We start from the raw sequence: 15,269 nt of genomic DNA, 5'->3' as shown, positions 1-15,269 counted from the left end.
GTGGGACATACTGTAATTCTTGTTTCTTTAACTGTAACTTGTTTTCACGGTCACCCCTGTATCATGAACTTATCATCACCTTGAAAAACCTGTTGTAATTATTTATGATCCCTTCACACATCCATTCAGTGAAAATGTCCATTTTCCTTACAATTTTGTTACCATGAAGATAAAGTGAATTACAGTAGTTTCTAATGCAGGGACAGTCACAGGGCTTCATCTTTGGTACTAGGTGCAGTGCTAATGCACCTTTTTAACCTTAAGATTTAGTTAAACACGAATGTTTTAGGTGTACAACATAAGATAAGATTAATGTCAACAAAACCTAATTACAAACATTACTTCCTCTCTTCAGAGCTTGCTAACTATAAACATTGAAACGAGTGATACCAGAAAGGTTTTAGTAGATTTCATGACACTTGAATGTCAAGAGTATGCTGTAAACTATTGTACATTGGTGCCTTTATGTTTAAGTAACCCCACACAAACGTCTAGCAGTGCTTCCAAAAACAACCATGTTGTGCACAGGAGGTGTTGAACCGCTGCCAGGTCCCTCCAGTCTGTATAAGCCTGATCTCTCACTGAAGGGTTACCTTTCCTGTAGTTGTGTTAGTTTAAGTGCTGACTGGATTGGATATGCACAGTAGTCTTAACTGCTTCCTGAAGACTTCCCCAACCAGCTGGCAGTTGAGAAAACCTGTCTGGAGTTCTTTGTGCATAGTATTACTAATTCTTGTTTCTTTCACCGTAACTTTTCACGGTCACCTCTGTACCATGAACTTATCATCACCATGAAAAAAAACATGGTTGTATTCATTTATGATTACTTCAAGTTCACACATCCGTGAATTTAAAGTTCAGTGGAAATGTCCATTTTCCTTTCACCGTGAAATTACTGTGAAGATAAAGTGAATTACAGTAACTGCTGGGCATGAAGCCATCATATCTTTGTATGCCAGGTGTATATTTTGTTTTCAATCACGAAAAGACAAATCCTAGAAGATAGTTGAAGGGAAGCCAAATTCCTACCGCATAGTACCCAGAGGTTCAAACCCCACTTGGGCATGGTGTGAGTGGTTGCATTCATAATTTCAGATGGGGACTTTAAGTCGGTAGCCCCCTGTATGGGCAAGCTTCAGGCGTCAAACCTCTGCACATAAAAGAATCCAATACACCTCTTGAGAAGAGTAGGGGTGACTTGGCTGAAAACACAAGTCTGGCGAGACTTGCACCACTAGTTATCAGAGAAGCATCACTGCCTCAGTCTACTTTTACCCAAAAAAGCAATCCAGATGTTTTGTCATCTGCAGAGTTTTAAAAAAAACTACATGTACATTGTAAAAAAAAAATCATCCAACAAGAAACGACACGCGTGAAGTTAAGGCATTCTCTGCAGCATCCATGTTTTTCTGATTGGAGGCAAGACTAAAATAGTACCCTGACCTATTCCACTTTCTGTGTGTCTTTGGCACAGCAATTCTCACCATTACCAAACCCCAGCTTGATACTGTCAGGACCCAGTACAAGTGACTGTCCATCTGACAGGAGAGAGAATGGTTGGCATGTGATTCTAGTATTCTACATGTGTGGCGACATTCTAAAGATGCTTTTTAAGGTGCAAACTCAAGAGTTTAGCAAACGTTGTGTACATACAGTACAATCTGCAGTACTGGCAAATACAGGGCATTTTTATTTCCAATAGAATATTTTTTGGGGGGGTGTTTGGCAAAATGTCATATATAAGATTTCTTTATCGGTGAATTCCGGTCTTCAATCCCAGCCCCAAATCTGATATAGATTATAAAGCTAAGCCAGGCCTGTTGGCAAAGCACAAAAATGTACATCTTAACTAAAGCCTCCAGTAAAGCCAGGCCAGATGGCACCAGAAATGTCTGCCATACTAGATATATAATGACCCAGGGCCACCAAATTTTTATCCAACTTCCATTTCAGTTCTTTTAGTTCTTTGACAGTTTGTTCAAAGATAGCATGGATGAAAACGCAGGCTGTAGCAAAGCCACATTGCATTGCTGATCCTGTGGCAACTTTGAAAAAGCATCATGCTTTCACCTTACATACCGTATGTTGGAAAATGATTGCCCCTTATAGGGCAGAAAGCTTCAAGGGGAATCTTGGGACAAGTTTTTCAACAACAACAACAACAATTATAAGGTCAACAACTTACACAAGTACATTTCTTATAATCTGTCATAATTTGTCCAATCATTTGCTAACTTTCTAGTTGTTTTATCACCTTTCCCACCCACCCACACACCCATCCATCCATCATCTCCCCTAATTGGTCGACTATCCATAATCTCCCCTGATTGGTCCACTATCAGAACCACATGATCCTAAGACACAACTTCTTTGATCAAGTCTTTGCTGAAAGCAGAGCTCATCAAGCCAATTCCCGGGGTCTTCTGACAGAAATCAGAGACATCTAATGGTCGAAGATGTTCTGCTGTTTTTATTTAGACAACAACCAATGAAGCATGTTGCTGTTTCCTCCAGCAAAAGGCTTTTAGGAGGGCCTGCATGCCCCTTTTACGTAGAGCGTAATTGGCCGTTTTAATTTTACGTAGAGTGTTGCCGACCACTCCATAATTTAGCGTACACGAGCGTAGGGAGGCTTTTCTGAATTCAGCGTAGAGCGTAGGGAGGCTTTCTGAATTTAGCGTATTACGTAGCCGGCCCTCCAAATTTAGCGTAGAGCGTTGTCGGGACCGCCCCATGCAGGCCCTCTTTTAGATACAGGATGTTAATGTGATTTGTTAAGTTTGAGGGGGACTTAATTTCAAGGCATTTGAGGTGCACACAGTATAGACACACAGAGTGCAGTACTGAAAGAAAATCTGTATTGTTTGCGGTGTGATGATCACTGAAAAAACTGCGAACATATAACTACTGTGAATATTTCAAGAATAATTAATTACAAACAGTTGATTCAGCATGCCAGTAAGGTTGGTACTGATATAAAGAATGACCAGGTTACCTTGATGTAGTGTTACTGTCTAGACTGTAATATAAAAGGACTAGACAGGAAATAATAAATTCTTACACCCTATTTGAAGTTTTTCGTTCACTCTTCTTGAATGTTAAGAAATGACTTGTCGGTTCGATTAGTTTTTCATGTTGATGCAATAGGCACATCTTTCATGTCTTTCAGCACACTTTATCCAAATCAGTTTCTGTAGCTTGGTTATTTGTCTGTTGCTTGATAATCTTCGGCAAAAGAAAAGAAAAAGTTAACAAAACTGCTGATAATCTGTCCTATTCATTGTTTGGGAACCCATGTTGTTGGTTTCTGTTGGTAAATCTGTTATATCAATTTCAACATTTTTTGTCAGTGTCATTTCATGAAGTTCAGACTTTTTTGGACGGACGGTGTAAAGTTTTTGTCCATCCCAACAAGCAACTTTCCACCCTGGGACGGAGGGATGGGTCCTGGAGACAGCCCTGTTCATAATACTACCTGCCACCAGTTAAAAGACTGTACCACTGTCCGATAGTCATGTACTGGGCCAGAGATTAATGACTTTTGGTTCCAGCTCTGTCAGACTACCCACTGGCTTACCAGAACCAACTCAGTTGTTTGTTTCTCTTGGCAAATTTGGTTCTAATCTAACTTCTCCTTCCTCAAAGTGACAGTTCAAAGATGCTTCTTTTCTCAAAGGAGAGGGAATGGTTGTTACGGTTTGAGACAGAGGGGGGTGGAAACAATGTTGGCATTATAGGATTGACAGTCTTGGTCATGAACTTTGTCCAGTGTCAAGAATCCAGACACAGTCACCATGTGTGTAGGCCAGTAGGGTGGAATGTGTCCTTGTAAACAAAGGGAAGGGTACAAAGGCTCCTATCATAGCCCGGCTGGTTACATAGGTACAGTATACTCAAAAACTATTGCAGTGACAAAAGGTTGAGGAAAAACCTTTTTCAAAGCGAGGGAGATGTTGTAGATTGTAAAATATTGTAATACAGTGTTAAACTTTCTTCCAACACTTAGGTATTCACAGATCAAATTTTTGACGACCACTGTTGCCTTCTTCAGGATCATTAATGACCTTAGTGAATAGTGACCTTAATAAATATCTTAGTGTTGGAAGAAAGTTTAGCACTGTATTATGGTTCCTACCAACACAGCTTCCATTATAGTAAAATATTGTAGTTTAACCTTTAGCACACTGAAGTAGCCGTGTGGCTACCAATTCTCTATGATTGTTAATATGGGGTTAGGCAGCAGGTATAAGGTTAAGGATTCTTCATCATGAATTCCAACGGGGACAAAATTTCAAGCTAAGATAGATGGTTGTTGAAGCCCTTCATCACTGAAATGTGAACAATTATCAATTTCCTTGTCCCATGGATAAGACTATAGTCTACATTGTATTCTAGTAGTATATTCTACATGTACGTCCCTTTCTCGTCACTTCTATCAGTATCATTGGCAAACATTGACAAATGTTCCAACCAGTAGTTGCAACCATTGACAGGCAGTCATCACGCCTGGGGTCTCAGGTAACAGATTTCCTTACAAGGTGGAATACCACAAGACCATCTCATCTCTACCGCTGGATTAAAGAGATAACCCTTAATCCCCAAGGCTCCAGACCTGGCAATACATGGTGGACATGTTGATGGAACTGTGTCGCCCCTGTATTGGATCCAGAGAATGTCAGAGAAAGGGAAAGCAGATTTTGGGTAACGTTGTACCTGCTGTGATGACTTCCAAGATCTAGATAAGAACTTCTGCTAACTTCCAACAATCTAAGATAAGAACTAGTCCATCAGATACAGTAAATAATGAAATAGTTGAGGTGGATTTATTTTCAAAATCATGACACCGCGAATGTGTTTCTACAGTATCGTTTTGACCCACAGATTTTGGGTGGTTAACCCACTGTGATGACTTCCAAGATCTAGATTAGAACTTCTGCTGACTTCCAAAAATCCAAGATAAGACCTAGTACATCAGATACTGTGAATAATGAAATAGATGTGGCAGTTTTATTTTGAATGGTTTTTCGAGGTGCCTCTCCACTGCAAAATATTGACACCGCAACTATGTTTCTTAAGTATTGTTTTGACTGTGATCTTAAGACAAGAGAAAATCCTTTCCACTCCTACGCCAAAATCAAATTCCTGCCAAAATTACAGTATTTACAGTAACAAGGAAGAACTGTGTAAAGTTCTAAAACATCAAAACTTCAATCAAAGTGCTTTTGATAAAGGTTGAGGGTACTGGGGCCATGGAGTGATACTATATAAGGAGGTTGGACCTTACTGTTTGATGGTAATCTAAAACTGTGCTTTTAAATGTCACTTCTACAACAGAAGGCTTTGGGTCAATACAAATCTGCTTTGGTCCAGAAATGATATAAGATGCACATGCAGAAAACAGACAAAAGTTTTGTGCTAAGCAAGGGAAATATAGGATACGACAATAATGAAACTATTAAAGGTAACTGATATTGTGTGTGAGGGAACAAGACAAGTGAAATTCAGTGTGTTAGTATCATTAACATAATACAAGGACGTGTGGGGGCGACCCAGTTTTTGGAGAGACCCTGCCGCCGCCACACCAGGCTCAAGTTCGTTCCATTGGCCTTTGTTCTTCTAACCCCTATTCTTCTGGATATAAGTGTTCTTTGGCTATCAGAACTTAGGCCATGTTGAGCATGGATGACATGTTTGGTCCCAAAAAAAGTTTTCATTATGAAAATCTAAGTGGTCAGGGAGATTGAACAAATGATTTAACCGAATATACCAAAAACAGATTCCTTATTTGTGTTCTTTCACATCTTCTTCTTTGACTATGAAATTGACTTTGGCATTCTTCGACATTTAGTACTTGCATGTTTTCTGATATTTTTAGTAATTTTTTAATATGGCACAATTGTTTGTCCATTTCGTAGCTACTTTGTTTGATTTACAGTATACTAGAAGTCGAAAAAATATTTTTTGAAACGGACGAAAATTGATGCCTGCGCAATGTCATCTATATAATCAAGTCGACAAGGCCTTATGTGTCAAAAATAATACAATCATGCGACAACTTACACATTGACTGATTAAAGGTATTAACACTGTGTCTTACACTTACTATGGTGATAGATCTCAGCAGTTTTAGAGTGACCCCAAAATGCCTGTCATATTAATTTGAACAGACACAAGGACACACAGCACCCTAGCACAGATAGAGGGACTACTATAATATTTCACAAAACCAGCTGTTTCTTGTTTAAGTTTCCCTGGAAATAGCCACTAAGGAATTAAGCATATTTGGAAGAAGCATGTAGTTCATTCTGACTGACAAGGCAGACTAGATAACCTAACTACCTTAATTCTTGGTCACTTCATCTCTCCTAGTTACCATCAAAGGAGAAAGTGTGTGGGTAAAGAGATTTGATCAATTCCATCCCACCTGCAACCTGGCATAGACATAACATGGCCTTATCACAACATACCCTGCTAACTCATACCAGTCCACCCACTGTCCCATAAAAACACAGATGGAAGAATGCTGGAAAGAACCTAAAAATTCGCTAGAGGCAAATCCAACGTTACCTTCCAACCATTGCAAACATTCTGATTAAAGGTCCAATTCTCTACTATATATCTGATAGTGATAATTCATGTTTGTAGAATACGTCTGTGTTTTTCCAGGATCATAGCAAAGAGAGTGGTAATAAAAAAAGGGAAAGCTAAACGAACACTTGCTTGTCTGTTGGCCAGTTTTACTGTTGGTCCCAACGAGGACTCAGGCCCTATATTACCTTTATAGATTACATGATCCATCCCTAAACAGCCATGGCTATGATTTTAGTTGACACAGGAATGGCTTGTATTACATCATAATACCTCCTACTTGCTTCTTAGATATCACTTGCTGAATTTCCTTACTATTTTCCTGTCATATACCATACCAAGTGAAGAAAATTCTGCAATGTTGGCAAGCGATTTTAAGACAATATTGATTCCTCATAGAATATTGTTTGTTGATTTCTAGGCACAATAATGTCAAGCAATCTAAAATGGTAGAACTTTTCATCCTTCATATATGTCTACAAATATTCCGTACGAAACTTACCTTTCGTCCAGAGATGCCAGGTGAGCCGGTTTTGCCTGAGAAACCTGGAGGGCCCTGGAAAACAGAAAGAAGAAAAAAACGTGAGAAAAGAACAGCACAGTCAAGGGCAATGATGTAATCACTCGCACCCTTTCACAAAGAACTGCATAACCTGAGACAGCGACAGCTTTCTCAGAGTTACTCTGCAATTTTGCACAGCCTTCTCCCACTGAGGACAAAAATGACCAATTTCTTGGTAAATCTGTCATTTTACCATCTGCAAAAAGGACATCTGCAGCCAGATGTCTTTCCCTGCATCTCCGCAGAGATGATATTGAAAATGGGGCTCACTCACCACGAGTTTCAATAAATAATACAGGTAGAGAAAGTGGCTGTATGTTAACATAATGGCTCCCAGCTTCAATATGTGCCACATCATACCAAAGCCCTCAACACCGGTGATCACATTAACAAAGCGGTCTCTAAAGTGTATTGCCAGACGAATCCTGACACAAGAAACGGGCTGATAACCAACCTCAACTCACCTACCGGAATGCAAGGTCAAGACTGTCTGTGCCAGCGAAGCCTACACCCAGACATGCCACGTGTGGAAGAATTATTTACAACAGTTACAACTTCTCCTATTCCTCATGAAAGGAGATGAACTTCAACTTGGTGTCTCTCCTTCAACTGACGTACAAGTGTACCGTAATTCTTCCCGTGCACCCTACGGAGAAGAACGCACTTTTGGCAGTTCCCGAACGTCTTGAAAATGTGGAGACAATTTTGGGGAACCCACGAAATGAAGTAAGAGTAAGATGGCAGTGACTCAGCCAACCCTAGACAAAGCAATCAACATTTAACACACCAGAACTGAACCGTGACATTTGGGAGCACTTTCATTTACGTTGAAGGTACAGGGGTTACATACTTCTAAATAGCTCCTCTAATGAAAAGTTACAGCATCTGCAGTACCCTATTTTCCAGTTTCTCAAAAAACATTTTATCTTCATGACTGAGGCTGAGGGTATCAAAAAAGCATTACCCTTGGAGTCAAGCGCTCAGGCTTTGATTTCGCCTTGATTTACCCTCTACCATGACTTGAGGGTTATACGCTTTAGAGCTAACATCTTCATGCAGGCCTAAATGAAATCCAGATTTGCCATTTGATCAATTGAAGTTAAAAGGTTCAGAGCTTTTAAAGTCAGCAAAGCTGCACATATGGCAGGCTCAGGAAATAACAACAAACTTCCAGAAAGTTCAACAAAAGTCTAGATCTCACCATAACAAATGGTTTTAAATCTCTACAACAGTCTAGCAAGAAATTGCTTTTCACTATCAATTATTACAGTATTTCATAAGCAATTCATGCATGTATAGTTTGTATGATTTAGGATGTTGATTTGGCTTATCAAAATATTTTTTCAGCATTTCCTTGCCTTGCCATAGACCCAACAGTTTATGTACAATGTATCTAGTAATAGACAGTTGATCCTTTTGTTGTATTTCCGATATCTTCTGTTGTGACAGAAAGACCAGACACTTGCATGTTTACATAGCCAAGAGAAGTACACAATGAGCTGCTATTGTAGAGGGAAGACTACACGTAACTCTGGCAGCAGATCGGAAATGTCACTTTGAACTACAAAGCCACACACAGGATAAGCAGCCTGCCAAGGTAAATACCGGCAAGATTTTCGCAGACAAAATCCTAATATTATTGTAACCTCTGCCTGAAAGTTACACTATCCTCCTGGATTGCCTTGAACATGGGGCTACAAAACAAATATTGACGCAGTAGTTCCTGAACAAACCTGGCTTTCACTACTGTAAGGGAAGAAGGAGTGGTAGAAACCAAGCAGACAGACTTATTTCTAGCAAGGGCAAGGTCAAGTTTTCTCCCAGCTCTCCATGGGGTCTGGAGGAACAAGGTCGGACAACTGTGTTGGAGGAATGGGATGTTTGATCCAATGGTGACAAAGTGGCTCAGTGGTGGCATTTTGGCCGCCTGCCATGATTTCCCTCCACTCAAATGTTCATTAAATCGGCATGTACATGTAGGTTAGCCTGGGATCCATCCTAGTCCGGCACCTGTTTGCTCCTTCGATCTCGGCGAATAGTCTGGCACTCATTAATAGAGAAACACTTGACATTTGAATGAGCTTGAGAATGACTTGGCAAGAGCTCTGATTGGCTTCTAATCACATGTGTTCAAATAGACATTCAGAGTTCCATCTCAGTTACAATACTTATGAGAAATATACCATATCAGAAATGATTCAGGACAATGAGGACATACATGCAAGGGCCAAGAAATATGGTGTCAGACTTTTCTGCAGAGAAGCCATCATAGGAACGAACTGGAGCTAGAATAAGATGGATACAATCTCCATCATTGCTCTCCTATACTAGTGGCTATCACATAGTAACACCAGGCTATAGCGCTAATGTAGGGCAAACATCACAGTTGTGTTGTGCAGTAATGGGCAGTGGATGAACAAAAATACAGAATTTATTGTTTGGTATACCTTGTAGTATGTGCTCAGTTACTTGTTCCACTTGGATCTTATAATGAAGGCTACTTATCTTTCCAACTTTTTTCACATGCATGCATCAGTTTTGGGTGTGCAGTCAGAGGACGTCATCCACATAATCAAATCAGTATGGCCTATGGCAAAATAATGCTTCAGTGCAGCATAGGATGGGCCACTTAAATTTCAAGCCCATGGGCACAAATTCTTTCAGAAATAGTTAATCCCAATCTGGGCAGAATAAAGGAGAGGCTCTTGAATACTAAGTTCGAGAAAAGGTCGACATTCGTGCCATGTTGAATAAATTTACGTACAAGAACTACACCTAAAACTAGTAAAAGATTATGGAGAATGGCAGCTTCCTACCAACCAGTAACCTCAGGTGCAAAATAATAGTATTCGCTGTTCCATCATGATTAACTAAATTTGGGAAAGGGGGGGTAACTTTTGGCAAGACACCAGTACACCAAACCTCTCACATATATAGTAGAACCCGCTTAACTGCACATCCCATTTGTCAGCGTATTTGGTGCAATAATCCGGCTGGTGCAATAATGAGAAGTTGCCCAGCTCGACAGGTAGTACACTGTATCATACAGGAGGTGAATAGTTTATAAACCTCGGTGTGCATTTAGATGTTAAACAGGTACAGGTACAGTACGGTAACACCGTAGATTCCACCTCTTGTTTTGGCCACGTTACATGTATTAAAACAGTATTGGCTCATTAAATTGTACTGCGTTTGCCGATTTTAGCGCACTTTTTAGTTAACTTGTCCAAGATGTTTGAACAAATTTGGTGCATTTATCCGGCATTGGTGACAATGCACCGTGCAGATATGCAGAGTCACTAACATAATAAACAATGGAGTGAATGGGAACCGGTTTGAGATTTGGTGCAATTAAATGGAGTGTGCGTTAATCCGTTGTGCAATTAAGTGGATTCTACTGTACATGAAGTATTGAAATCCCCGTCATACCATCTTTTCCCTTTTGGTCATCTTGTGTATAGCTTAACATGTGATACCTGTTGATCATCTTTTTTTTCAATCAGCAAACACTTCAAAGCTGAAATATTTATAACATATAACATGCATGGTTAACTATAGCAGGTATGGAACATTCAGAGCTGACCAACTCAGGCTATCAAACACCAAACAACACTTTTCTTAGCTGAGTTACATGCAACCTTTATTGCAGCCTTGTAGAGAAGAAGTGACATGGTCACTACCTCTTCTGCACATCCAATTAAAGTACTCAATGGCCTACTTCAAAGACAACAGAGAAGTTATTGTAACCTTTCAACTGACTGGGTCTAGCCTTCACCCAACTGCCTTTAATCACTCACACATTAGGGTATGTCGGTTAGTTAGACCATTAATTTTTACTCCATGTGACCAGTTCTTCAAAGCCTCACATGCGGGGTCGAACTAACCAGTGTAGACATAAGTGGGACAAAACTTTCCTGTTTCTCTGCCCTCTTCTTCGTTAGCACAAGAGTTTTAATTGGACAACGTACATCCAATTTCGTACTAGGATGCAATAAAGCGACCACAATTATGAAGCCTTAATCTAAGCCATAATGGTTGCTGATCGAATGTCCAAAGCGATATGTACTGTACTTCCCAGGCAGCCCTCTTCTAACGAAAGATGCGAACGGTCTTGCTCAGCTTTGAACCGCCCTGTAGGTCTAATCGGAAGGTCTCAAAGCTGAACAAGGTGAAACCAAGGGTATTTGAAGGTCAAAGTCTCCAGTAACCTTCGTTAACATCTCATCCGGCAATGAGTAACGATAAATTTAGGAGGACAGGCAACACTGAACGTTTAACCTAGGAAGACAGTAACGCTTAGCGGTAGATCAACGTGAATTTCTAGATGCACTGTCCTAGATTTAGGTATTGAAAACTAGGCTGCTAACAGAGACACAACCTGACGCTTCGTTGTGATTTTGTACAATCTGGCCTTCAACTACACAATACAGAGAACTTGTCAATAACTCTTTAACAAGGAATTCTGGAAAACAAATAAACATACTTCGCAGAATTAAAGCAACCAATTACGCTTCACGATTGATTTGCCTTGCCGACAACGCGTAAGTTGAATAAGAGGGGGGCTGGGTACCATTAAGTTTGAATGAAAATAGCTCCCTACCAGGGCCTACGCCTCAGGGAAAAAGGCATGCAGACCCTCTTCATATAAGCCCCTGTTATCTCGATAATGAAACCCCAGAGGGCTTTGAGGTTGGTCTCCCGACCAGTTAAAACGAACTGACTGAAGACACCGCATTTCAGCCCCTGGCAAGCTAAAAGTCTGATTTTGAAACCATCAGTCTTACGCAGTCAGACAATCTGGTTGAACCTTGCTTTGACCTTCTAGACAGGAGGAAGTCTTGAAATCCTTATGGCATAATCGTTAAGGGTTTGTCAGCCAACAGCATGTCATAACCGATACAACATGAAAGAGAACAGCACAGACAACATACACCCAGTCACATTTGGAATATGATATTGACTTGACAGCAATTTCTTCCAGCAAATTTGGACCAGATGAGATTTTCTGGGAAGCCAGGGGTGATAAGTTCTGCCATATGTAACTTTGCAGGTCACTGATTTTGTCTAATCCTCAAGAAATAGGTTTTCCTTAAGGACTGTCTGAATACAGTAAATTCGCTTACTTTTGTGGTGACTCTATTTTACGGTAGGAGGGAAAGGGTTGCCGGTGCAATGGCCTAGAGGGTAGAGTGTTCGCCTTGCATACGGTAGGTCGTGAGTTCGAACCCCGACCGGGTCATACCAAAGACTCTAAAAATGGTACATACTGCTTTCTCTGCTTAGCACTCAGCATTTGGGAAAGAGTATGGTGTCACAGGGATTTCGCACCCCCCTGATTTTGAACCCCCCCGGTGCGAAATCACTAGGGATCTCGCACCCCCGGTGCGAAATCCCTAGCGATCTTGCACCCCCCAGCTAGGGATCTCGCACCCCCTCCTCGAACCCCCCTAGGGATTTTGAACCCCCCCAAATATTTCGAAAGGTGCTCTGTCTGTGCAGCAATTATATTCAAAACAGCATTTTGATATAATAAAGCCATAGTTTAACGTGGTAATCGAGAGTATTACAAGTTGCTGTGTCTGACAGAACAAACATCTAAGACTCCGGGAACCCATGCCCTGGACTAATGTAACACTACTAGTATTTCAGCACAGCGCGATGATGGTGACTCTTTGTGCACGATAATTCGTTGCAATATTCTTCCTTGGTGCCATGAGGAATGTACGATTAGTTCATAGTTTTATTTCAGTGTTCATAATTGATTTTTTAAATTATTTTAGAGACTTGAATAACATTTTATCATACAAAATTATATCACATATTGAATGGATGACGGGTGTTAAATAGGGTTAGAAAAAAAATTATCGAAGCCTTAATCGAAATCTTATGACATTTCTGAGTAAGAATTATTAGTTATTTAATGTTAAAAACTATGGGATAAAAAAAATGTCGCCACCAGGATTTGAACACAAGAACCATGACTCCCAGATAGTCATTGCACAACCCACTTCGTTACCACTTCAGTCAACAGAGCATTTGAAATGTCAGTTATAGTTACCAATCAATTTGTTAAAAAGATAGCCACTGGGAATTATGAATGACGTAACAGAACACATACTACACCCTGGGGGTGCGAGATCGCTAGAGGGGTGCGAAATCGCTAGGGAATTCGCACCGGGGGGGGTGCAAATTCACTAGTGATTTCGAACCGGGGGGGTTCAAATTCACGGGGGTGCGAGATCCCTGTGACAATGGCAGTTAAACACACACCACTACCAGTGGACTAGCCCCCTGCTGTAGTGACTTGCACTGAAGGAGGGAAAGGGGGTGTTTTACATTTTGTAGATTTGTGCTTGAAACAATTCTGTAGTAGATGGTTGTTGTGTTTTGCATTCAAGTGTGCAAAGGTCAAAAGGTCAAAAACCGCAAAGAAAAAACATAGAGAAAGTTTCAAGATCTCATATCTACAGTAAGTTGTGTAAAAGCCGTTGGTCTGAATACCCTGCTTGATAGTTCTTAAACGGATGCTTAAAGTTTTCTCTTTGTTGAGATGTAATTTATTTAAATTTAAAGTCAAGTTTGTGCAAGCCAAACAAAAAGGTTTATAACTTATATTATGTCCTATATCATACTAATGGTCCAAATATTCATCTTTTTCCAGTTCCAAAACCTTTCAACTTAAATAAAAGTACAGATGTATCATCGTTGATTTCATATAATTACTTTTTGCACACAATTTACTCCGTGTGTCCAACAAAAATTAACCATAGCTTTCAGAGAATGTTATATAAAGACAATTTAAACTCTACAACTGAATAAGATGAAGAGATTTACTTCCGAACGATTGAGTGACATCCATCACTCTTATTCAGTGTCGAAGAGTGACGGATGTCACTTGAAACTGAATTTTATCCAGTTGTAGAGTTTGAATTGTCTTTATAAAACTTTTCATAAAATTCTCTGAAAGCTATGGTTATTTTTTGTATGACACAGTGAATTCTTCGTCAGCAAAGCCAAGCCAAGATGGAAGAAGACCTGGATGTTATGAAGAGTTGTTAAGGAATATTTGAAATAAAAAGATGCTTACCGGTTGTCCTGGTCTCCCTTGAGGGCCTGAATACCCCGGTTGCCCACGGATACCCTGGAAAGAAAGAAATAGAGGAAATAAGTATCTTACACTTCAATATTTTCTCACAGATGTTCAGTGATGGTTTAACTTCTTATTGATGTCTACATAGCCTCCAATCCCTGGCAACACTGAAGACCGGCAACACAGTAAATTTAGAAAGAACCAACAACACTCAACAGTAAATTTAATTTCAAGAGGGCCGGCAACACTTAACAGTAAATTTAGGAGGACCGACAACACTTAACAGTTATTTGGAGGACCAACAACACTTAACAGTAAATTCAGGAGGACTGGCAATGCTTAATCATAGTTAATGGTAAATTCAGGAGGACCGACAACACTTAACAGTAAATTTAGAAAGAACCGACAACACTTAACAATAAATTTAGGAGGACCAACTGTTACTTAACAGTCAATTTAGGAGAACCGACAAGTTCACAGTCACTTAACAGTAAATTTAGGAGGACCGACAACACTTAACAGTAAATTTAGGAGGACCGACAACACTTAACAGTAAATTTAAGAGGACCGACAACACTTAACAGTAAATTTAGGAGGACCAGCAATGCTTAATGGTTTAAGGAGGACCTGCAAATTAATGCTTGATGGTTCCTGTGATTGGCTTTGGGAATGACTTTACTGTATATTCATGAGGCATCTGGCAAAACTAGTCTGTGAACGGTGACACAGACAGGCACTCCGTAACTTTTGGACGATCTGGCATTTGACTTCGCAATAAAAAGAATTTGTCAATGACACTTAATGATTCATCCAGGATAACAACCAACATGCTACAGTTAATTTAAGACACCAATTACCCTTCAGGGACAATTTACCGGCACTCAACATTGAATTAGAGCGGGTGGGCTGGGATTAACGGTTAATCAAAATAGCTCGCTATGCCTCACCGAAAAAGGCATGCAGACCCTTTCACAGGGATGGGTGGAAAAACTACAGTGGGTTTTGAACAATCGCAAGTTCGAGGCTTAA

The 15,269-nt window shown here is 40.1% G+C and overlaps 1 protein-coding gene across 1 annotated transcript in view; it reads right to left on the bottom strand.

Moving 5' to 3' along the window:
- LOC136442062 (collagen alpha-1(XXVII) chain B-like) overlaps window positions 1-15,269 on the bottom strand; it is a 100,220-nt gene that overhangs the window by 6,057 nt on the left and 78,894 nt on the right. Inside the window, exons 8-9 of the mRNA XM_066438664.1 lie at window positions 14,238-14,291; window positions 7,091-7,144 (exon numbers count right to left, since the gene is read on the bottom strand). Coding sequence (XP_066294761.1) covers window positions 7,091-7,144; window positions 14,238-14,291 — 108 coding nt within the window. The remainder of the gene's footprint in view (window positions 1-7,090; window positions 7,145-14,237; window positions 14,292-15,269) is intronic.

The sequence above is a fragment of the Branchiostoma lanceolatum genome, chromosome 9 (genome assembly GCF_035083965.1).
Source record: "Branchiostoma lanceolatum isolate klBraLanc5 chromosome 9, klBraLanc5.hap2, whole genome shotgun sequence".
Lineage (NCBI taxonomy): Eukaryota > Metazoa > Chordata > Leptocardii > Amphioxiformes > Branchiostomatidae > Branchiostoma > Branchiostoma lanceolatum.
Note: the sequence above shows the minus strand (reverse complement) of the source record. Positions and strands in the feature narration are given on the sequence as shown.